General features: G+C 49.6%; 1 protein-coding gene across 7 annotated transcripts in view; it reads right to left on the reverse strand.

Moving 5' to 3' along the window:
- Nucleotides 1-24710, reverse strand: part of arhgap9 (Rho GTPase activating protein 9) — a 264445-nt gene that overhangs the window by 218176 nt on the left and 21559 nt on the right. For 5 of the 7 annotated variants that reach the window (XM_059956259.1, XM_059956258.1, XM_059956256.1 and 2 more), the window contains 4 exons: nt 21161-21348; nt 7144-7398; nt 4362-4478; nt 2695-2841 (listed from right to left, as the gene is read on the reverse strand). In XM_059956259.1, the coding sequence (XP_059812242.1) occupies nt 2695-2841; nt 4362-4478; nt 7144-7398; nt 21161-21348 (707 nt within the window). Of the gene's footprint in view, nt 1-2694; nt 2842-4361; nt 4479-7143; nt 7399-16401; nt 16631-21160; nt 21349-24710 lie in introns of those variants that run through there. The other 2 variants (XM_059956261.1, XM_059956260.1) reach the window with 2 other exon arrangements.

Consider the following 24710-nt stretch of genomic DNA (forward strand, 5'->3'; position numbering starts at 1 on the left):
ACTGAACGGAACAGGAGAAGGCTCCTCTCATTCCTGCTCTCCCATTTCATCAGATCACAAATGACCACTATTCCCTCCTTTTTGAAATTTCCCTCAGTCTCTGACCCTCCTAGGAAGAGTTCCAATGGTTTGACCGCGACTTCTCTGGGTGAAGGAATCTCTGTCTCCTCAATCTGAAACTGGGACCTCAGCTGTAGACTTGTCAGCCCAAGGGAAACATCCTCTCCCTTCCTCCTCCCCTGTCCAGACCCCCATACCTTCTAATGAGATCTCCCAAACCCCAGAGAGTTCAGGACCCAGCTGCCCGATCTCTCCTCACAGGATGACCCCTCCATCTCAGGGATGGGTCTGGTGGGACCTCGCATTTCCATCCCTCCTCGGGGAGGAACAGTGGCCTCAGGACACAGTACTCCAGGCATGGTCTCACCAGAGTCTGGGGTCGAGACCTCACCCTACCTGCACCTCTCACAATGAAGAGATTTACGAGGACGTGAGTTTGAGCAGGTTGGAATCTTATTCCTTCGAGTGTAGCAGATTGAGGGGTGATCTTATAAAATCATGAGGGGTATAGATAGGGGGAATGTGCACAGTCTTTTACCCCAGGGAAAGGAAGTCAAAAGCTGGAGGGCACAGGATTAAGGTGAGGGGGAGAAATTTAAAGGGGACCTGAGGGGCAACTGCTTCACCCAGTGGGTGGCCTGTATATGGAACGAGCTGCCAGAGGAAGTGGGACATTAACAATATTTAAAAGACATTTGCACAGGTACATCGATAGGGAAGGTTTGGAGGGATGTGAGTCAAAGGTAGGCAAGTAGTGAGCACCCTACTTCATCAGGAGCTTAAGGAAATTTGCCATGTCCTCTTTGATCCTTGCCAATTTTTATCAGTACGCCATAGAAAGCATCACGGTTTGGTAAGACAACTGCTCCGCCCGGGACCACAGAAAGCCAGAGAGTTGTGGACACAGCTCGGTGCATCATGGAAACCAGCCTCCCCTCCATGGACTTAGTAATGTCCTTAGTGTGATAAGACGGACTCTTGAGCTCACAATCTACCTCATCGTGGCCCTAGCACCTGCACTGTACTTTCTCTGAAAATGTAACACTTCCTTCTACATTCTGTTATTGCTTTACCTCAACATACTGATGTGGTGGAGTGATCTGTATGGACAGTATGCTCCAGACTTGTGGATAAAATGCTCCATCCAGGCCAAGGTTCTGGTGAACCTCCTCTGCCCCCTCTCCAGCTCCATCACCTCCTCCCTGCCGTGTGGTGACCAGAACAGGGTCTGTAAAGTTGCAGCACAACCTCCCCTGCGGAGGGGGGAGAGGATGGGGAGAGGGAGAAATAGAGAAAGGGAAAAAGAGAAGTGGTGGAAAGAGGAGGGAGGAGAAATAAAGAAAGAGGGAGGGGAGAGAGACACGCTGAGAGGGAAAGAGCAAGAGACAAAGGGACAGAGAGAGAGTGGTAGCAGAGGAGTGAGAGTAAAAGATTGAGATAGACACACACACAACGATTGAGGCATATAATGAATGTGTGTATGTGGGGGGGGGGCAGACAGGAGAGGAAGAGATGAGGGATAGAAACGGACAGAGAGGGAGGAGCAGAGGAAGATGAGTACAAAGGGAGAGGGGAAGGGGGTAACTCACATTTGTATTCCAGTGTGAGACTTTATTCTTTGGTAGGCTGGTAGTCTGCCTGAATTGCTCTAATGACTCTGCAATGGGGAGGAATCACAAACTCAAACATAGAGACATAGAAACACACATCTCAAAGCCACATAAACACACCATGCACACAACCATCACCACTTTGACATGCAGTTTTCATCCCTCTCACTCATTATCCCACACAGACACACACAGTCACCATCTCTCATGTACAGAGAGAGAGATGCTGGGGGAAAGTGTGAGGAGGATGAGGCTCTGGTGGGTTGAAAGACACCACGTTCCATTTGGCCTCGTTTCCCACTCCCTTTAAACCCACTTGGACCCCATTTTCTGCTCCCTTTAAATCCAGTGGGGTCCTGCAAACATCTCTGAAGACTTGCCTTTCACTGAGTCAAACAATTACATAGCACAGAAACAGCCCTTTGGCCCAACTTGACAATGATGACCAATGCCTACCTGATCTAGTCCCGATTGTCTGTGTTTCACCCACATCCCTCTAAACCTTTCCCATCTAAATGTCTTTTAAGCATTATTATTGTATCCCCTTTACCACTTCCTCCAGCTGAATCAGAATCAAAATCCACTTTAAACCTTAAACCTATCCCCTCTATTTTAAACTACCTGACACTGGGGAAAAGTCTGATCAATCAAGTCATCCTCAGCCTCCTTCGCTCCATTATTGAAATAGCTTACTCTAGAGGGCGTGAATTTAAGTTCGAAGGAGATGTGTGCGGCAAGTTTTCTCACATGCACAGAGTGGTGGCTGTCTCTAATGTACTGCTGGGGTGGTGGCAGAGGCAGATATGATAGAGTAGACACGCAGTGCCTTTTCCCCCAGGGTGGGAGGTGTCCAATACCAAAGCTTAATGGTGTTTAAAGGTCAGGTTTCGTTTTACACATTGAATGGCGGTGGTGGAAGCAGACAAGATTACAGAGTATGGAGAGAACCAAATGGGATTGATGGTGTCATACAACTCCATGACCTCTCCCACCACCCAAGGCCGCTGAGCCAGGAATCTCCTACCTTGGGGACCGGGAAATCCGGGATGATCATGGATTTGGTCAGCCGATTGACACGCTCCAGTTTGTCCGTGGCCTGGGCTACATGGAGGGGACGAGGCAGAGTCAACTGCAGGGACTCGGTAGACGAAGGTCTCTGGATGTTGGTGACCTGGGTGAGGGAGAGGGGAGGAGGGAGCAGAGTGGGTGAGTGGAAGTGGGGTCAGAGGGAGGGGAATAGAAAGAAGAAAAAGGAGAGTGGAGCAGGAAGGAGGGAGGGGAGTGAGATCAGTGAGGGAGGGGTGAGAACTCAGAGGGAAGGGGAGAGTGGGTGTAGGAGAAAGTAAGAGAAGGTAGAGAGGGGAATGGGGTTAGAGGGAAGGGTAGACGATAGAAGGAAGAGAGTCAGAGAAGGAGGGAAAGGGGTGAGGGTAAGATGGAGGAGGGATTTGGGTCAGAAGGATGAGTGAAGGAAGGGGAGTAGGATCATAGGGAGCGGAAAGAGAGGACGAGGAATGGGGGGGGGGGGGAGAGGGAGAAAGGAGCAGGAAGAGGAAGACAAAGACATTAACTCCAGACCAGATGACTCCAGAAATTCCCCACCTTCATCTCCAGCCCCCTCCAGCAACAATAACCCTCACTAACTCTGCAACACTAAGTCTATCAACAATTGGATCACTGAGAACTCCCCCTGCTGCACCTTCCCACCTCTCTGCATCTTTTTAACTTCAGAAACATGCCAGTCTGACCAGTAGTTCAATAAACTTCTCAATTTCCAGTAAGTTCCATCAAAGCTTTTGAGTTCCTCCTTCTCACTTCTGCTCGATAATCACGATTTGTTTTTCTCTATGCACGGTGCTCCTGCTGTGGGTCTGACCCAGGGATAGGGAGACGGGAACTGTGCACGGTGCTCCCGGTGTGGGTCTGACCCAGTGATAGGGAGATGGGAACTGTGCACGGTACTCCCGGTGTCTGTCTGACCCAGGGATAGGGAGACGGGAACTGTGCACGGTGCTCCCGGTGTGGGTCTGACCCAGTGATAGGGAGATGGGAACTGTGCACGGTACTCCCGGTGTCTGTCTGACCCAGGGATAGGGAGACGGGAACTGTGCACGGTGCTCTCTGTGGGTCTGACTCAGAAATAGGGAGATGGGAACTGTGCACGGTACTCCCGGTGTGTGCCTGACCCAGGGATAGGGAGACAGGAACTGTGCACGATAGTCCCGGTGTGGGTCTGACCCAGGGATAGGGAGATGGGAACTGTGCACGGTGCTCCTGCTGTGGGTCTGACCCAGGGACAGGGAGATGGGAACTGTGCACGGTGCTCTCTGTGGGTCTGACTCAGAAATAGGGAGATGGGAACTGTGCACGGTACTCCCGGTGTGGGTCTGACCCACGGACGGGGAGACGGGAACTGTGCACGATAGTCCCAGTGTGGGTCTGACCCAGGGATAGGGAGACGGGAACTGTGCACAGTGCTCCCGGTGTGGGTCTGACCCAGGGATAGGGAGACGGGAATTGTGCACAGTGCTCCCGGTGTGGGTCTCAATCAGAGGCAGCTCTCAATCCTTCTGAAGTCTGTTGCAGAACACCCCGCCACCCCATCTTATTGCTAGTCCCAGTTGGCAGTCCGACCACGCGTGGCGAGAGCTGGTCACTCACCCACCATACTGCCCCTCAGACGGAGGTTACCTGCTGGAAGCCGTGACTCGTATTGTCCTGTCCGTGCTCCATGTGACGTCTGAAGGATGTGGGGCTGTTGCCATTGCTGGTCCAGGCAGAAGGTGTCTCTGGTGGGGGCGTTGCGGACTGTGGGTAAACCAGAGAGGAGAGTGGATCAGGGGTCTATGTGGTGGAGCAGGTGAATACACATCTGTCCACAGTTGGTTCCTGCCCCCTCACACCTCCGCACGCACCCCCTGACTGCTCTGTGTCAACCTTATGGAGAAAATCCACTGACTGAGGGAGGGGCGGTGAGGAGGAAGCACTGCGCTGAGGGACGGGCGGTAAGGAGGGGGTGCCGCACTGTGGGAAGGGTGATGAAGAGTGAGCAGTGCATTGCGGTAGGGGTGGGGAGGAGGGAGTGTCGTGGGGGAAGGGGCGCTGAGTTGGGAGTGCTTCGGCAGAGGCATGGGGTGAGTGAACTGTGATCTTAGAGGGCATGGGAGGAGAGAAGGGACAATGAGGATGGAGTGCAGTGAGGGGGCAGCACATGGGAGATGAGAAAACGTGGCGCTGTGAGAACCAATCAGAAAGCTCTGGGTGGATGTCCTTCGAACCGAACCCTCCGGCAACACGGTGCTCCCTCCTCACCGCCTCTCCCTCCGTCCTTCTTCTGTGTCCCCACCTTACACCTGCCATTCTCCCTCTCTCCTGCCACCCCCTCACTCTCCTTCCTGGCGAGGTACGCCGTGTATTGCCTCGAGTCTTGAGGGCAGAGGGGACAAAACAGGACAGGAGCACCATGTCTGTGTCACACGAATTAAACATCCACATAAATTAATCTCTTCTACTTGCACATGATTCACAGTTCTCCATTCCCCGCACTTTCATGCCTACTGCACAAATACTGTCCATCATCAGAGATCCCCACCATCCGGGCCATCCCATCTTCTCACAGCTCCCATCGGGCAGGAGGTACAGAAGCCTGAAGTCCCACACCACCAGGTTCAGGAACAGCTACTTCCCTTCAACCATTCGGTTCCTGAACCAACCGGCACAACCCTGATCACCACCTCAGTACAGCAACACTGTGATCACTTTGCACTACAACAACCACAGGGAAGGCATGCCACTATCTTCACTTTCTCAGGAGGCTAGAATTGTCAGCAAACACTCAAACCTCTACAGATGTACTGTTTCCTGACTGGTTGCATTACAGGCTGGTACCACAAGAAGCTGCAGAGAGTCGTGGACTCTGCCCAATACATCACGGACACATCCCTCCCCACCATGGGTAGTATCTACAGGAGGTGCTGCATCAAGAAGGCAACGTCCATCATCAGAGATCATGACCAGTTGGATGTTGTTTTTGTTCTAATTGTGTTGCCTGGATTACAGAGCATGTCTTATGAGGATAGGTTGAGAGAGCTGGAGATTTTCTCTTTGGAGAGAGGAGGATGAGAGGTGACTTGACAGAGGTGTACAAGATGTTAAGAGACATGGATAGAGAGGACAACCTCTATGGTTGCTTCTTCTTCCCCTCTTGTACTGCTGCCATTAAACAAATAATTTTACGACATATGTATGTCAGTCATATTAAACCGCTCCTCTACCACCCTCCTTTTTTCCATTCCCCATTCTAGTTCCCCTCCTCACCTGCTCTCACCTTCTTACTTTAATCCCATACATCCCCTTTCCCCCTCGTCTAATCTCACCTATCACCTGCCAGTTTGTACTCCTCCCATTTCTTCCTCCACCTTATTCTGGCTTCTATCCCCACCATCCGGGCCATCCCATCTTGTCACAGCTCCCATCGGGCAGGAGGTACAGAAGCCTGGAGTCCCACACCACCAGGTTCAGGAACAGCTACTTCCCTTCAACCATTCGGTTCCTGAACCAACCGGCACAACCCTGATCACCACCTCAGTACAGAAACACAGTGACCACTCTGCACTATGATGGACTTGGTTTTTGTTTTTTCAGATGGTGTTTATCTTTGTAAAAATTGTTTGTGATTTATATTTTCCTTGTGAGTGCTGCTAATGTGATGCTGTGTGTCTGTGATGCTGCTGGAAGCAAGTTTCCCGGTCAGCCTGTGCACACAGGGACTTGTGTATGTGACAGCAAAGCCTTCTGAAACATCCCATTGGGGATTCGACACCCCTCATTATCTTATAGATTCCTATCAGGTCTCCCAGTCCAGAGAAAACAACTCAAGTTTGTCTAATGCTCTCATGCCCTCTAATCCAGGCAGCATCCTGGTGAACCTCTTCTGCACCCTCTCCAAAGCCCCCATACCCTTCCTGTAATGGGGTATCAGAAATAAGAGGGGATAGGTTTGAGATGAGAGGGAAGAGGATTAAAGGGGTAGAAGGACAGGGTCCAAATGGGGGCAGATCAGTGTAGGTAGGCAAAGTCAGCAGACACATGTTGGGCCAAAGAGCCTGTTTCTGTGACTCTGGGATGTGGTTGGGTCAATGTTCAGAACTGTTTTGCACACAGATGAAAGGTCAATTGTTCTGGAAGCGGTGCCTGGGAACTTGGTGTGTCGTGTACTTCAACCTTTATTGATTATGGGGGATTACAACATCTCCAGTCTTCCTCTCAACTCTGAGGAGATTCACTTTCACTAAGGCATTAAGGAGGAATCGAAATCTTCCCTTGTAGCTCTTGACTCTAATCTAGGCAGCATCCTGGTGAGTCTCTTCTGCACCCTCTCCAAAGCCCCCACACCCTTCCTGTAATGGGGTGAGCGGAACCACATGCAGCTTTAAACAGAAGGACCAAGCCCCATGTTGAGCAGTGGTTATACCCGGGACACCCCACGGTTCCTGGACTTCCGAGGAGGCTTCCACGTCTTTTCCTTGGTGATGGTGTTGACGAAGTAGCTTCTTCCTGAGGCTGGGTCCACATAACGCTCCCAGAGGTCCAGAATCTGAACTGGTGGTCCCGAGGGGCTTGGGGGTGCCTTCCCTCCCAGCTTCAGCTCCTGCAGGTTGGTGTAGACTGGGCAGCCGGCACCGGATGCGTCAGCCAATGGCTGGGTTTCCTCGGGGGCTTTGGTGTCCTGGAGAGTTGGGAGGAGGGAGAGAGCAAGGGAGGAAAAGGGGAGGAAGAAAGGAAACAAGGGAGGAGTGGTGGACGGAGAGGGAGGGAGAGTGAAGTGTGGGGATGGAGAGAGTGTGGTGAAAGAAGTGAAGAGGGATTAGGGAGGTGGAGGGGAGGGGAGAGGGAAGAGGGAAGGGAGATGGAGAGGAAGAAAGACAAAGTTACGGCATTTGACTACTGTATTTTGAAATACATGTTAAGTAATTTCTGCGAGGGTTCCTGGCCGATAGGTTGAGCAACCTGATTACTTATGGACACAGCAGGGTTTGACTGAAATCCCCTGGGGATTCTGGAGGGCAATAGCTTTGCTGCGGGAAGGATGGGCATGGATGTGTGATGGGCAAAAAGCCCTTTGGCCCACAGGGTCCGTGTCAACCATCACCCACCCACTTCCACCGATCCAAAATCCTCCCTGCCACACACATACACACACACACACACACACACAGCAACCCATGAAGCTACCGACCTCGCACATTATTGGACGTGAGAGGAAACCAGTACAGCCACAGAAAGCCCACAGGGAAAACATACAAACTCCACACACAGACATCAAACCCATCGTGCCACTGTGCCAACCCGTACTGATGCCCTTGAGACAGTGGTGGGGTGGTGGGCAGCTGAGAGAGGTGGGGGAGGGAGAGGAAGCAAGGGGGGAGCGGGGCATGGGAACAGCAAAGGAGAGTGGGTTGGGGGAGTGAGAGTGACTGAGTGGGAGGCAGAAAGAGAAGTCCTCCTGGCTGACGGTACATCAGTGTCTCCTGGAATAGCTCATTATGTCAACACGCACTTGGGTGCTACACCCAATTGCACAAACACTGTATAGAGAACAGTACAGGCCCTTCGGCCCACGATGACTATACTGAGCATGATGCCAGATTAAACTAATCCCTTCTGCCTGTGCATATTGCTCCATTCCCTGTACATTCATGTGTCTGCTATTGGTAACGAGAATTGGTTTATTACTGTCACATAAACTCGGCTATAGCTAAACACTTGCCTTGCACATTGTTCATACAGATCAGATCATCACACAGTGCATTGAGGTAGAACAAGGTAAAACAATAACAGAATGCAGAATAAAGTGTCACAGTTACAGAGTAAGTACAGTGCTGGTAAATAATGAATGTTCTGTCTGAACAGCTCTATCATATCTGCCTCCACCTCCACTCTGGCTGGCTGCACAGTCAGACAGCCTCACTCTCTGGGTTGAAGAAAAAACTTGCCCTACACATCTCCTTTAAGCTTTTTCCCTCTCACTTTTAAATGCATGCCCTCTACCATTTAATATTTTTCTCCTGGGAACAATACTCCCTGTCTACTCTATCTACGGCTCTCATGAACTTATAAACCTCCATCATATCTCCCCTCAGCCTCCACAAATCCGGGGAAAACCGCCCAAGATTGTCCAACCTCTCATTAAGGCTCATCAAAGTGAAGTTTATTGTTGTGTGCACATAGCATCAGATACATAATATTCACAATAAACACAAATTATACAAAGTCAAAGTGGAGTTTATTGTCACCTGCACAAGTCCCTATGTGGACAGGTGCAATGAAAAACTTCCTTGCAGCAACATCACAGGAACAGAGTATCAGATAGAGGAAAAACATTCACAAGGAAACATAAACTAAATGTAAATTATGGGCAGATATAATAGGGGTGTTTTGATAAGACACATAAAATATGCATGTCCTCTAGTATTTGACATTTAAACTCAAGGAAAAAGATTCTGAATGTCTGCTTGAACTATGTGTCTCAATAATTTTATCAATCTCTACCAAAACTCCCACTCAGCATCTGTCAAGTTTGTCCAAACTCTCCTTACAGCTCACACCTTGTACTGTTCAGTATTCTAGTGTCCGTCCAGACAGACCATGCCATACATACAGTAAGTACGTTGAGATGGTACAAGAAGAAAGCAGAATGAAGTGTCACAAAGTGCAGTGCAGGTGCAAGGGTGATGATAAGATGGATTGTGAGACTGAGTTTTCATCCTTATTGTGGGATAGAACCTGTCCTTGAGTTTTTGTATCCTCTGCCTAAGAGTGGAGATGGGGGGTGAAGAAGCAGGGCCCTCTTTCTGTTTCTAGGATCACCCCGTGCACCCTCTCCACTACCTCTAGATCCTTTTTTTCTAAATCACGCCCCGTGGAACTGCACTCTTCAGCTTCGTGATCTAACCAAGGTTCAGCTGACTCAAGGTAACTTCCTTTCTTCTCAATTCAAGAAACAAGCCTTCCTGGTTACTTTATATGAACTTATTTACATCCTCTCCAATGCATCCTGTGACTCTGCCCCTGCTGTGTTCTGCAAAACCTTTAAAGAGTGAGCAAGCCAAGGAGACGGTCCTCTCTAAGGCCAGTACGCTCAGCTTTGGAATTGGTAAATTATTGTAACAGGTACCAAGGTACAGTGAAAAGCTTGTCTTTCATACTGTTTACACAGATCAGGTCATTACACAGTGCATTGAGGTAGAACAAGGTAAAACAACAACAGAATGCAGAATAGAGTGTCACAGTTACAGAGAAAGTACAGTGCAGACAGACAATATGGTGCAAGATCATAATGAGGTAGACTGTGAGGTCAGGAGTCCAGCTTAGCGTACTAGAACATCATTCAATAGCCTTGTAACAGTGGTACAGAAGCTGTCCTCAAGCCTGGTAGTACATGGTTTCAGGCTTCTGTATTTTCTGAATGGTGGTTGGACAATATTCCCTTGCACACTGAACCCCAGAGCCCTGGGATGCTGATCAACAGTCATGGAGCAATGCTGCACAGAATCAGGCCCTCATCCGTGCCCGCCAAGTTACTAAATTACGTTTGGCCCAGATTCCCTAAACTTTACTTGTCCATGCACGAGAGGGCCGGACACCTTTCAAACATTGTAGTTGTACCCAGCGCTACCATTTCCTCGTGCTGTGTGCCCACCACTCCATCCCTCAGGTATGCTTTCCATCTCTCCACTTTCATCATAAACTTTCAGTTCGAGTTCAAGGTTATTGTCATTCTACTGTACACATTGATACCACCAAACAAGTCAATGTTTATCTGGACCCAGTCGCACAACACAGTACGTATAATTCACACACAACACATAAAGTAATGTTACCACAAATAAATTATCAAAGAATAAGGTGCATTTATGAGTTAAAATGTAAAGAGCATAATTCATACGTGGTGAGACCTGGGTGGAGGCAGGGAGTTCAGTAGTCTCATGGTCTGGGGCGGGGGGGGGGGGAAGATAAGCTGTTTCCCATCCTTGTCCTAATGCTAAGGTACCTCCTGCCTGATGGTAGAGGGTCAGAGAGATTGTTGGACAGATGGAGGGGTAAGGAACCTCATTCTCCTCAGGAAGTGGAGGAATTGCTGTGCTTTCTTGACCAGAGAGGCGGTGTTGAGGGACCAGGTGAGATCTCTCCCAGAAACTTGGGTCTCCTAACCCTCTCCCCAGAGGAGCCGTGTATGTGCAGTGAGGAGTGGTCATCCTGAACCTCCCTGAAGTCCACAATCATCTCTTTGGTCGTGCCCATGTTGAGACCCAAGTTGTTGTGCTCACACCATTCTACCAGCCACGATATCTCCTCCGTGTGCCATCTTATCATTGTCGTTGATAAGGCCAGTCACTGTTGTGTCATCAGTGAACGTGATGATTCTGTTTGAACTGGATCTAGCGGTACAATCATGTGTCAGCAGTGTGAACAGCAGCGGGCTGAGCACCCGGCCCTGGGGGCGGAGGGCAGTGCTCAGTGCGATGGAGTTAGAGATGTTTTTGCCAACACAGACTGACTGTGGTCTTTCGGTCAAGCAGTCCAGGATCCAGTTACAGAGAGAGGTGTTGAAACACAATGCTGACAGTTTACCCACCAGTGTCGTGTTGGCACGTGGCCTAGTGGATAAGGCATCGGTCTAGTGATTCTAGTCACTGGTTCGAGCCTCAGCTGAGGCAGCGTGTTTATGTCCTTGACAAGGCACATTGCTCTGCGACGACACTGGTGCCAAGCTGCTTGGGTCCTAGTGCCCTTCCCTTGGACAACATCGGTGGCGTGGAGAGGGGAAGGCCTGCAGCTTGGGGAACTGCCGGTCCCCTGTACAACCCTGCCCAGGCCTGCGCCCTGGAAACCTTCCAAGGCACAAATCCATGGTCTCACAAGACCAACGGATGCCTAAAGAGACCCACCAGCTTCTGAGGGATGATCATATTAAATGCCGAGCTGAAATTGATAAACAGCATCCTGGCGTATGAGGCACCATTTTCTAGGTGGGACAGCATAGCGTAGAGGGCAGAGGCTACAGCATCATCAGTGGCCCCTGTCCCCGGGAAAAAGACTGTGACTCCTTATAACTCAGGCATTCCAGTCCCAGTTAGTCTTTTTAAGCCCTCTAGTTTGAGACTCAGAATCAGAATCAGGCTTATTATCACTAACATGCCGCAAAATGTGTTGTTTTGTGGCAGCAGTACTGCACAAGACATTAAAATCAATTACTCTAAGTTACAAAAATAAATGTCCATTCAGCATTCTGAATGTGGAGGGGAAGAAGCTGTTCCTGAATCGGTGAGTGCGGGTTTCCAGGCTCCTGGGCCTCTGTACCTGCTCCCCAATGGTAGTAAAGAGAAGAGGGCGAATCCCTGGTTGTGAAGGTCTTTACTGATGGATGCTGTCTTCTTGAGGCCCTGCCTCTCGAAGATGTCCTGGATAGTGAGCAGGGTTGTGTCCGTGATGGAGCTGACTGAGTCTGCAGCCCTCTGCCCCTGCCTCTGGGAGAAAGACTGTGACTCCTTACACAGTAACTCAAGCCCTCCAGTCCCAGTGAATCCTTTCTGCCCCCTCTCCAGCCTCATGACAGTTTTTCCATAGCTGGGTGACCAGAACTGCATGATACATAAACAATGCCTCTTCTTCCTCAATAGGCTTAGGAAACTTGGCATGTCCCTGTTAACACTCACCAATGTTTATCAATTCACCATAGAAAGCATCCCGTCTGGATGCATCACAGCTTGTTATGGCAACCGCTCTGCCCGTAACCACAAGAAACTTCAGAGTGTTGTGGACACAGCTCAGCACATCATGGAAACCAGCCTCCCCTCCACGGACTCTGTTTACACTTCTCACTGCCTCGATAAGGCAGTCGACATCATCAAAATCCCCACCCACCCCGGACAATTCTCTCTTCTCCCTCTCCCATCGGGCAGAAGATACAAAAGCCTGAAAGCACGTTCCACTAGGCTCAAGGTCAGCTTCAATTCTGCTTGAATAGTTCCCTAGTATGACAAGATGGACTCTTGCCCACACAATCTATCTCGTCGAGCTCCTTGCATCTCATTGTACTGCCTTTTCTCTGCAATTGTAACACTACATTTCTGTACTGAGTTGCTGCTTTTCCCTAGTGCTACCTCAGTGTACTCATGCGATGGATAGCGTTCAGAACAAGGTTTGTCACTGTATCTTCAGTACGTGTGAAAACAATACACCAACTTACCAATTACTCCAAGTGCAGTCTCACCAGTGTCTTGTTCAGGTGTAACACCGTGAATGAATCTCATTCCACTACGTTGGGAAAAAAGGCTGTGACCATCTACCTTATCTACACCCCGACTGGGTCTCCCCTCCCATCGGGCAGAAGATATAAAAGCTTGAGAGCACACTTCACCAGGCTCAAGGACAGCTTCTACCCCGCTACCACTCATACGCTCAAAGAGAAACTCCTGGACTCCCAGTCTACTTTGCCAAGGCCTGCCCTTGTCTGTAACCGTAACACTATATGTTAGCAGTTCTGAGCCCCATATCTAAGAAAGAAAGTGCTGGGATTGGAAAGAGTCCAGAGGGGGTTTACAAGAGTTACCAGAGGACACAGCCTCAGAATACAAGACATCCCTTTAAAAGAGAGATGAGGAGGAATTTCTTTAGCCAGAGGGTGGTGAATCTGTGGAATTCCTTGCCACAGACGTCTGCGGAGGTCACGCCATTGGAGCAGGTTTAACTCATTCAGCCCATCAAGTCTACTCCACCATTCCATCATAGTTGATTTATTTTCCCTTTCAACCCCATTCTCCTACCTGCTCACCATTTGACACCCTTGCTAGTCAAGAATTCTATCTACCTCTACTTTAAATATACTGCACCAAAAGCTAAAGAAATCTCTGTTCTAAAGGGACATCCTGTATTCTGACTGTCATCTCAACCTCCTACTCCCACCCACCTCCTCCAGCCTCAAAGACACTGAGCCTCACTACCCTGCTAGGAGGAGACTCCCAGAAGACTCGCCACCCTCCAAGAGAAACTGTTTACCCCCCCCCCAACTGCCTCATCAAAAACATACCACCCTGTGTTAAAGAAAAAGAGAAGATTCAGATTTATTTATCATATGTACATCAAAACAGACAGTGAAATGTGTCATTTGCATTAACAACCAACGTAATCCAAGGGTGTGCTGGGGGCAGCCTGCAAATGTCACCGCACTTGCTGTGCCCACGACTTACCAACTCTAACCTGTATGTTTTTGGAACGTGGGAGGAAACTGGAACACCCACACAGTCATGGGGAGGACGTACAAATTCCTTACGGATAGAGGCGGGAATTGAACCCCAATAACTGTGAAGCTACCATGCTATGTGCCTCTGGATCACCCCCTCCAACATCCACCTGAATGACATTTGAGGATCTGAGGTGTTCCAGTTCCAATCCCCCTTGCTCTCCATAAACCCTGGCGGATAAAAGCCCACCTTGTCCAACCTCTCCTCATGAGACAAGCCACCCATTCCAGGGCTGGGTGCAGTAAACCTTCTCCAAACAGCCAGGGCAGCAGTGGCCAATATTTAAGTAAATTGGAGGAAAGTATAGGGGGATGTCAGAGATTCGCTTTTTTTTACACAGGTACATAGAACATCCTGCAAGGGTGCTGGAAGAGACAGATGCATTAGAGACATTTAAGAGACTCTCAGATAGGTAAACACAAAATATTCTGTATTTGCTGGAAATCTAGAGAAACACACACAATATGCTGGAGGAACTCAGCAGGTCAGGCAGCATCTATGAAACTGAATAAACAGTCAATGTTTCGAGCTGAGACTCTTCTTCAGGACTGGAAAGGGAGGAGGAAGCTGACAGAATAAAAAGGTGGGGTGGGGGGAGGGGAAGGAGGTCAAGCTAGAAGGTAATAGGTAAAGCCAGGTGAGTGGAGAAGAAGGAATCTGGTAGGAGAGAAGAGTAGACCATGGAAGGAGGGGCACCAGGGGGAGGTGATAGGCAGGGAGGAGAAGAGGTAAGAGACCAGAGTGGGGAATAGAAGAAGAGGGTAGGGGGAGGGAAAAATACAAGGAGGAGAAATCGATGCTCATGCCATCAGGTTGGAGGCTGCCTAGACGGAATATAAGGTGTTGCTCCTCCATCCTGAGAGTGGCCTCATTGTGGCAAAAGAGGAGGCCGTGGACTGACATGGAATGGGGATAGGAATTAAAATGTTTGGCCACTGAGAAATTCCACTTTTGGCAGATGGAGTGGAGGTGCTTGACAAAGTGGTCCCCCAATTTACATTGGGTCTCACCAATGTAGAGGAGGCCGCATTGGGGGCGCTGGATACAATAGACAACACCAGTAGATTCACAGATGAAGTGCTGCCTCACTTGGAAGGACTGTTTGGGGTCCTGAATGGAGGTGAGAGAGGAGGGGAATGGGGAGATGTAGTATTTCTGACCCTTGCAGGCATAAGTGCTGGGCGGGAGATTCGTGGGGAGGGACAACTAGACAGGGGAATCATCGAAGGTAAAGATGGGTTTGATGGTAGGACGTGGAGGCTGATGGGGTGGTAGGTGAGCACAAAAGGAACTCTATCACTGTTAAGGAGGCGGAAAGATGGGGTGAGTGTGAATGTCTGGGAAGTGGAGGAGATGCGGGTGAGGGCAGTGCCAATAGTGGAGGAAGGGAAACCCTGTTCTTTGAAGAAGGAGGACCTCTCTGATGTTGTGGAAAGGAAAGCCTCATCCTAAATACAGATGCAGTGGAGACGAAGAAGCCAAGAAAAGGGATGTGGTTGATGCATAAGAAGAGAACAATTAGTATAAATTGGCATCGAGATTGGCACAACATTGTGGGCAAAATGGCTTTTCCGGTGGTATGCTAAGTTCTGTGAAACACACTGTAGCAAGAGGACAAAGGCTGAGGGGAGGGTGGTGGCTTTGCATGCCGCTGCTTTGATCATAGTTTAGGTGTGAACATCATTTTCATACACTCACAATATCACATTCGTGGCTGGCTGTCTCTGTGGCAACCCAGTTGCCCACCTGAGCCAGTCCCATTTGCCCAGCTTTGGCCCATATCCCTCTATGGCTTTCCTATCCACATTCCTGTCCAAGTCTCTTATACACTGTAATTAAATCCGCCTCTACCACTCCTTCCACCCACCACCCTGTCTGTGTGGCAAAACATGCCGTTTAGGTCCCCTTTAAATTGTACCCTGCTCATGAGAAAAAGGAAATAGGAGCAGCCAAGATGCACCACAGGGACAGGCCCTTTGGTCCATCTGAACCGATGAAAGATCTCGGTCCGAAACGTCGACCGTTCATTCCTCTCCGTAGGTGCTGCCTGACCTGCTGAGTCCTCCAGCATTTTGTGTGCATTGCTCTAGATTTCCAGCATCTGCAGAATCTCCTGACTTTATGTGACTCTGATTAAAATTCCCTGACCATGACTGTTGGTAGAGGAGAAGGTGGGGGAAACAAGGAAGTGATAATTGGTTTGTCATTGTCACACTGAGACCATTACTCTAAGTGCACCAAGACAGGACAAAGGGGAAACAGGGGGCAGAACACACAACTGCAACTACAGACAGGGTGCAGGGCAATAAAGTGCAAAAGAGCACCCTGAGGCAGACCCGGATGGAGAGCGAGGGCTCACCTGGAGTGCACAAGAGAGAGAGAGAGAGAGAGAGATCTGATTAGCACAGCAATGTGCCTCTCCTTACCCATGACACCAGAGACACCTTCCGTACGCTGGCCATGGTCTGTGCTGGGGCTGTAGACCAACTCTGGGGAAGGAGGGGAGGCTGGTAGGTGGTGGAAGCACCCTCCAAACCTCACATGAGCTGCACTAGCCCGACAGCCCCCCGCTCAGTGTCTTCCCCCCACGTTTGCTGCCTGGGTTATCGGCGGAAGTCACTGAGTCGTCTGTGTGTTCAAGCAACAAGGCACCCAGTCTACTTCCTCCCTGGGCCTGCACCTTACACCCCTCCCTTCCCTGTGCTTTCCTTCCCCCACCCCCCCCCCCCCATCCCACAACCGCACTTCCTCAGCTGGGGTTTCTGACGCTGGGCTTGGCCAATCAGGGTGGGAGAGAGCAGGGCAAGGCTTCAAGAGATGGGGCAGCCAGATTGTTGCTGCAACGTGGCAGGAAGTCACAGTTCGGTCCCTGGCCTGTCACAAGCTGCGGCAAACCATACACTGAGAGCACTCCCCCTTCACCGCTCCTTCCTCCTCAGTGGCCCTCCTTCCTCACTGCCACTCATGCGGTACTTCTCCACTTTCAGCCCCTGCTGTGGCACTCTCCCCTTATCACATCTAGCCCTCTCCTACCATCCATCTCTTCTCCCCTCCCTCTCACCATCCCTCTCTCCTCCCCTCCCTCCCACTGGCCCTCTCTCCTCCCTACCCACCCACCGTCCCTCTCTTCTCCCCTCCTGCTCCCCTCACTTCCCTCCCACTATCCCTCTCTCACCTCCTTCCCCACACCCCTCTCTCCTCAACTTCCTCCCACAAGACTCCCTCCTCACTGCCACTCCTGACCTGTTTCACGGTCTGGGATGGCAATTCGAATGCACAGGAATGTAAGAAGCTGCAGAGAGCAGTGGACTCTGCCCAATACATCATAGACACATCCCTCCCCACCATGGGTAGTGTCTACAGGAGGTGCTGCCTCAAGAAGGCAACGTCCATCATCAGAGATCCCCACCATCCGGGCCATCCCATCTTCTCACAGCTCCCATCGGGCAGGAGGTACAGAAGCCTGAAGTCCCACACCACCAGGTTCAGGAAAAGTTACTTCCCTTTAACCATTCGGTTCCTGAACCAACCGGCACAACCCTGATCACCACCTCAGTACAGCAACACCAAACACCAGAGAGTCATAGAGCACTACAGCACAGAAAAAGACCCTTCAACCCATCTAGTCTGTGCTACCCTGATCTTCTGCCTTATCCCGTCAACCTGCACCCAGTACATATCTCTCCATACCTGTCCCATCCATGTACCTATCCAAATTTCTCTTCAATGTTCAAATCGAAATTGCATCCACCACTTGTGCTGGCAGCTCGCTCACCATGCTCTGAGTGAAGAAGCTGCCTGTCAGATTCGCCTTAAACATTTCACCTTTCACCCTAAATGGGAAAAAGCTTGCTTGCATTAACCCCTTGTTCTCCTGTGCTTTAAGGAATAAAATCCCAACCTATTCCACCTTTCCCCATAACACAGCTCCTCAAGTCCCTGCAACATCCTTGTAAAGTTTCTCTGCACTCTGTAATCAAAATATCGGTAAGATTGAAAGGTTTTTTTCTTCTAATTGTGTACTTTTTTGATGAAATTGTGTACAATACATGTTTTTCTTGTGCTGTTGCTAGTGATTTTATGTTGCTCCTGTGCACACATGGACTTATGCAGGTACACAATTAGAAGAAAAAAACCTGGCGGAATTTGAACCTGAAGCCCATTTGGGTCTACAGCCCCTGTAGCTGCCCTCGCTCTCTCATGAAGTGAGTGGGTGATCTGGGAACCTGTGGCCTGTCCAATAAGGTATCTTACATGCTGCTTGGTGGCTGCTGCCCACTGTTCTTGAGAACCGTATGCAGCGTGTGACTGCTCTTCATCTGAAAAAAGCAGGAAGAGAAGGCGGCAAGATGCCCGGTGATGCTCACAGCTGTGTGATCATATTCCCACTCTGCACGGGAGGGAAGGACAGAGATGGAGGAGAACGTCAGGGACAGAGACAGACAGACAGAGGAAGGAGAGAGGGAGAGAGAGGAGGGGAGAGAGAGAAGGGGAGGGAGAGGGGGGAGAGAGACAGAAAGAGGTGAGAGGGGGTAGAGACCAGGTAGAGGGTGGGAGAGAGGGGTAGGGTGGAGGAGGGAGGAGAGGGGCGAGAGATGGAGGAGAAAGAAACAGACAGGAGAGAGAAAGAAAGGAAAGAAGGAGAGGAAGGAAGGATAGAGGCTAAGAGAGAGATAAAAAGGGGCCAGAGATGGGGGAATAGTGGAGGGGGAGAAAAAGAGGGGGTGAGAGAATGGGGAAAGGAGGTAGAGAGAGGGAATGGAGGGAGGAGGGGGAGATAGAGAGAGGGGGGAGAGAAAGATATAAGGGACGGGTTGAGAGGGGGCTGAGAGAAGGGAGGGGAAGGGGAGACATGGGGAGGGGTGAGAGGGTAGAAACTGGGAGAGGGGGAGAGAAGGGAAAGGAGAGGGGAGGGGTGCAGGGGGAGAGAGGGTGGGAGAGAGAGGGGTAGGGCAGAGGAGGGGGCAAGAGATGGGGAGAGAGAGGGAGTGGGGTGTGAGGGGAGGAGAGTGGGGCAGTAAATGGGGGAGAGAGTTTGGTGCAGTGGGAGAGAGGGAGGGAGGAGAGAGATATAGGGGAGAGAGGGGGAGAAAGAGGAGGAAGAGAATGGTGGAGAGACAGTGAGAGAGTGGGAGATAGAGGGGAGAGAGAAGAGAAAGAGTAGAGGAGAGATGGAAGAGAGAGGAGTGGGAGAAAGAAGGGGTAGAAAGGGGGAAAAGTGGGAGAAAGAAGGAAGAGAGTGGCAGAAAGATGAGGAGTGAGGGGATGGAGAGGGGGAGGGAGAGGAGAAAGCAGTAGAGAGGTTGAGAAAGAGGGGAGAAGAGGGAGGAGAGATTGGGGTAGGGAGAGAAATGGGAGGGATAGAGTGAGAAGGGAGACGGGAGCAAGCGGGCAGAGAGGGGAACAGAGTGAGTGGGGCAAAAAAGAAAAAAAACAGGAGAGTGAGAGGGGAGGGGAGCAGGGATAAAAAGACAAGGGGAGGGGGAGAAAGAGGGAAGAGTGGGGGAGTGAATGAAGGGTGAGGGAGGGTCAGAGAAAGGTGTGAGAGAGGGGGAGAGCAAGGGGTGGGGAGAGACAGAGGCTCAAGAAAGTTGGGGGAGAGAAGGGGAGAGAGGAAGACTGAAATAGACAAAGGCCAGCAGGATGTGATCTGATGGTGTGTAGAAAGGAAATGGGTGACCACATGGTTGACTGACAGAGGAGATGCTGCCCTGCTGGGTTCTTCCATCCAGCTGGGGGATGGAATGTCCACTCGGGCAGGGTCATGGTCTGACCCTGGGGACCCTTTCTGTACCTCAACATCCTTCATATTTACTACATCCCACTGTGACCCTTGGCATTGCACACACCTTGATTCAGGCTACCCTCGCTCCCATCCCCTGCAATGAGGAAAGCCATCCCTCCTCCAGCTTCTCCCTTCTCTCCCCAGAGCCACAACTTCTTCACATCTTCCTCTGCACCTTCTCCAGTTGCATCAGTAGAAATTGGACCCAGTGATTCAGCTGTGGTCTGGATGATGTTAAAGAATAGTACAGCACAGGAACAAGCCTTTGGCTCACCAGGTTATACCAAACTAATTCCATTAACAACACCTTATTCCCTTCTAAACATGGTCAGTATTCTTCCATGTGCCTGTCTAAAAGTCTCTATCAAATCTGCTTCCACCACCAAATTCCAGGCAGCCATCATTCTCTGTGTAAAAAACATGTCCTGCACAATTCCTCTGAACTTTCCTCCTCTTCCCTTAAAAGCACATCCTCTAGTATTCAACACTTCAACTCTGGGGGAAAACAGATACTGTATGTCTACTCTATGCCTGTCATAATCTTACAAACCTTGATCAGGCCTCCCCTCAGCCTCCCCCACTCCAGAAAAAACAGTCCAAGTTTGTCCAGCCTCTCTTTGTAGCTCACACTCTCTAATCCAGGCAGCATCCTGGTCAATCTCCTCTGCTCCCTCTCCAAAACCCCCACACCCTTCCTGTAATGATCAGAACTGAATGCAATACTAAAGATGTGGCCTGACCAGAGTTTTATGAAGCTGCAACATAACTTCCCAACTCAAACTAATAAAAGCTTCTTTGCCACCCTGTGACCTTGCATGACGTGCTGGGAAGGGTTCCACCACAAGTTCTCCACTCTTGTTGTATATCTGCTTCCTTGGCCAATAAACAAAAACATCAGATCCATCTTTATAACTGACTTCAACAGCCTGTGCAACACACACAAAATGCTGGAGGAACTCAACAGGCCAGGTAGCATCTATAGAAAAGAGTACAGTTGACATTTTCAGCCAAGACCCTTCTCCAGTATCCTGTCCTGGATCAACCGCACAGACACCGTGGCCAAGAAAGCTTGCCAATGCCTCTACTTCATCAGGAAGCTAAAGCAAGATGGCATGTTCCCATTGATGCTCACTAACTTTTACCATAGAAAACATCCTATCCAGATGTCTCATGGCTTGGTACAGCAACTGCAGAGAGTTGTGGACACAGCACATCGCAGAAACCATCCCCCCACTCCATGGACTCTGTCCACACTTGTCACTGCCTTGGGAAATCAACACACACACACACACACACACACACACACACACACACACACACACACACACACACACACACACACACACACACACACACACACACACACCCAAACGGCCCCTACTCACGGCTAGCCTGTTTACCTTGTCCCTTGGCTCATCCTGGTTCCTCGGGGGCCACGAGTGCACCCTGGCCGACACACTGCCGACAGATAGCTCATAAGGGTTTGGGGGCAGGAGGTGCGATCGGGGGCCTCTGCTTCTGTCACCGTCACTGGCTGGCCTGGCTCCTAGCGTTCGGGCCCGCCGGTACAGCTCGTCGTTGCTCTTGCCTGGAGATGAAAGACGTGAACCACAGCTCAGGAAATCAACTGAGACCATTTAGCCCCTTCAGACCCTGCTGGATAAGCCCCTATACTATTCCCTCCTCTTTCCTACATTCTCCACCCCAATTTGCTCTTGGAAGTCCAGCTTGTAAATTGGTTTATTATTATCACATGTACCAAGGAACAGTGAAAAACTTTGGTTTTCATGCAACAGTTATGATCTGGCACAATATTGTCTGCCTACACTACACTTTCTCTTTTATTCTGCATTGTTACTGTTTGACCCTATTTTACCTCAATACCCTGTGTAATGATCTGATCTGAATGAACAGTGTGTAAGACAAGCTTTTCATTGTATCTTGGTACATGTGACAAAACCAATGCAATGGGTAATGGGTACAGACAGTGTAGAAGACAAGCTTTTCACTGTCTCATGGTACATACGTTAGCAATACCATCCACACACATCATTTCTCCACTTCGGTAGTACAAGGGAAAAACAGTGACAGGATGCAGAATGGAGTGTCACAGTTACAGAGAGAGTGCAGTGCAGGGAGACAATAAGGTGCAAGGGCCACGACAAGGTAGATTGTGAGGTCGAGTCCATCTTAGAGTACTAGGGAACCGTTCAATAGTCCTGTAACAGCAGGATAGAAGCTGTCTTTGAGTCTGGTGATTCAGGCTTCTGTACCTTTTGCCCAGTGGGAAGGGGGAGAGGACAGAAAATGTGGACACAGCTCAGCATGGCACAGAAACCAGCCTCCCCTTCATGGACTCTGTCTACACTTCCCACTGTCTCAGTAAAGCAGACAGAATAATCAAAGACCCCACCCACCCCGGACATTTTCTCTTCTCCCCTCTCTGCTGTTATAACACTGTTGTGTACTATAGATGGACACTTGACCTCATAATTTACCTCACTGTGACCATTGCACCTTATTATCAGCCTGCTCTGTGCTTTCCCTATGACTGCTCCACTACATTTTGCATTCTAGTACCTCGATGTACAGAATGATCTGTCAGATCGGCACACAAAACACTAAACCAACTACCAATCCCACTTCTACAGTCCAGATTCCTGAATGACCATCAACAATCTCTGGAAACCTTCTCTCCCTGCCCCCTCTGTCCCACCATTCAAACATCTTTATGGGAAGGGTGGTAGATTCATTCTGCTTTTCCCTTTTCTTAAATTCAATCCCTCCAGCAACGAAGTCAAATGGAATTCAAAGATCAAGTTCAAAGTAGGTTTATTCTTGAAGTACATATACATCACCATATACAACCCTGAGATTCTTTTTCTTGCAAGCATACTCAATAAATCCATAATAGAATAATAACCATAGTAGAATCAATGAAAGATTGCACTGACTTTGGCGTTCAACCTGTGTACAAAAGGTAACAAACTGTGCAAAATACAAAAGGAAAGAAGTAATAACAATAAATAAATATGTAATAAATATTAAGAAGATGAGATGAGGAGTCCATGAAAGGGTGTCTTTGGTGATGTTGTTTGCTTCACTGAGGCAGTGAGAAGTGTAGACAGAGTCCATGGAGGGGAGGCTGATTTCTCTGATGTGTTGAGCTGTGTCCACAGCTCTCTGTGGTCACAGGCAGAGCAGATACCGTGCCAAGCTGTCGTGCTAGAAGGATTGAATTTAAGAGCACAGAGATTATTCTGCAACTGTACTGGTGAGGCTGTACCATGAGTACTGTGGGTAGTTCTGGTCCCCCTACCGGAGGAAAGATATACTGGGTTTGGAGGTGGTGCAAAGGTCACCAGGTTGATTCCAGAGATGAGGGGTGAAAGCCATTGAGAAGAGATTGAGTCACCTGGTACTAACGGGATAGGAAGAGGGAGAGAGAGAAAGAGAAACAGAGAAAGATTGAAAGATGGAGAGTGAAAGAGAGAAAGACAATAGGAAGAGGGAAAGAAAGAGAGAAAAAATGAGATATAAAAGTAGAGAGAGAAAGAGAAATAAATAGAGAGGCATGAGGGAAGGTCCTGTCTACACCAACGTGGTTGAGGTTGAGAACTTCAAGTTCCTAGGTATGAACATCAACAATAGCCTGTCCAGGTCCAACCCATGTAGATGTCACGGCCAAGAAAGGTTGACAATGTTTCTATTTCCACAGGAGGTTGAAAAAATTCAGCATTCTCTGTGAACCCTTAGCCATATTTATCAATGCACTGCAGAAAGCATTCTGTCTGGATGCATTATGGTTTGCTATGGCAACTGCTCTGCCCGAGACCACGAGCAACTGAATCTCGTTCCAGGTGTGGCAACTGCTCTGCCCGAGACTGTAAGAAACTGCAGAGAGTTGTGGACACAGCTCAGCACATCACAGGAACCAGCCACCCCTCCATGGCCACTGATTATGCTGGCTGCTTTACTGAGGCTGGGAAGTGTAGGCAAAGACCCCACCCATCTGTGACATTGGTTTTTCTCCCCCTCTCCCATTGGGCAGAAGATACAAAAGCCTGAAAGCACGTAACACCAGGCTCAGGGACAGATCCTACCCCACTGTTATAAGTCTATTGAATGGACCTCATACAATAAGATGGACTGTTAACTTAATAATCTCCCTCATTATGACCTTGCACCTTATTGTCTGCCTGTACTGCACTTTCCCTGTGACTGTGACACTTTATTCTGCATTCTGTTATTGTTTTACCTTGTTCAACCTCAATGCACTGTGTAATGATCTGATCTGTGTGAACAGTGTGCAAGACAAGCTTTTCACTGTACCTTGGTACCTGTTACAATAATATACCAATTCCAAAGCTGAGCGTACTGGCCTTAGAGAGGACCGTCTCCTTGGCTTGCTCACTCTTTAAAGGTTTTGCAGAACACAGTAGGGGCAGTAACAGTCTTTCTCCCAGAGGCAGGGGCAGAGGGCTACAGACTCAGTCAGCTCCACCACGGACATAACCCTCACTATCCAGGACATCTTCGAGAGGCAGGGCCTCAAGAAGACAGCATCCATCAGTAAAGACCTTCACAACCAGGGATTCGCCCTCTTCTCTTTACTACCATTGGGGAGCAGGTACAGAGGCCCAGGAGCCTGGAAACCCGCACTCACCGATTCAGGAACAGCTTCTTCCCCTTCACATTCAGAATGCTGAATGGACATTTATTTTTGTAAATAAATTCTAGGGATCACTCGAATCTCCCGCCCTGCACTTATGCCTGCAAGGGTCAGAAATACTACATCTCCCCATTCCCCTCCTCTCTCACCTCCATTCAGGACCCCAAACAGTCCTTCCAAGTGAGGCAGCACTTCATCTGTGAATCTACTGGTGTTGTCTATTGTATCCAGCGCCCCCAATGCGGCCTCCTCTACATTGGTGAGACCCAATGTAAATT

Source organism: Hypanus sabinus, chromosome X1, assembly GCF_030144855.1.
Source record: "Hypanus sabinus isolate sHypSab1 chromosome X1, sHypSab1.hap1, whole genome shotgun sequence".
Classification (NCBI taxonomy): domain Eukaryota; kingdom Metazoa; phylum Chordata; class Chondrichthyes; order Myliobatiformes; family Dasyatidae; genus Hypanus; species Hypanus sabinus.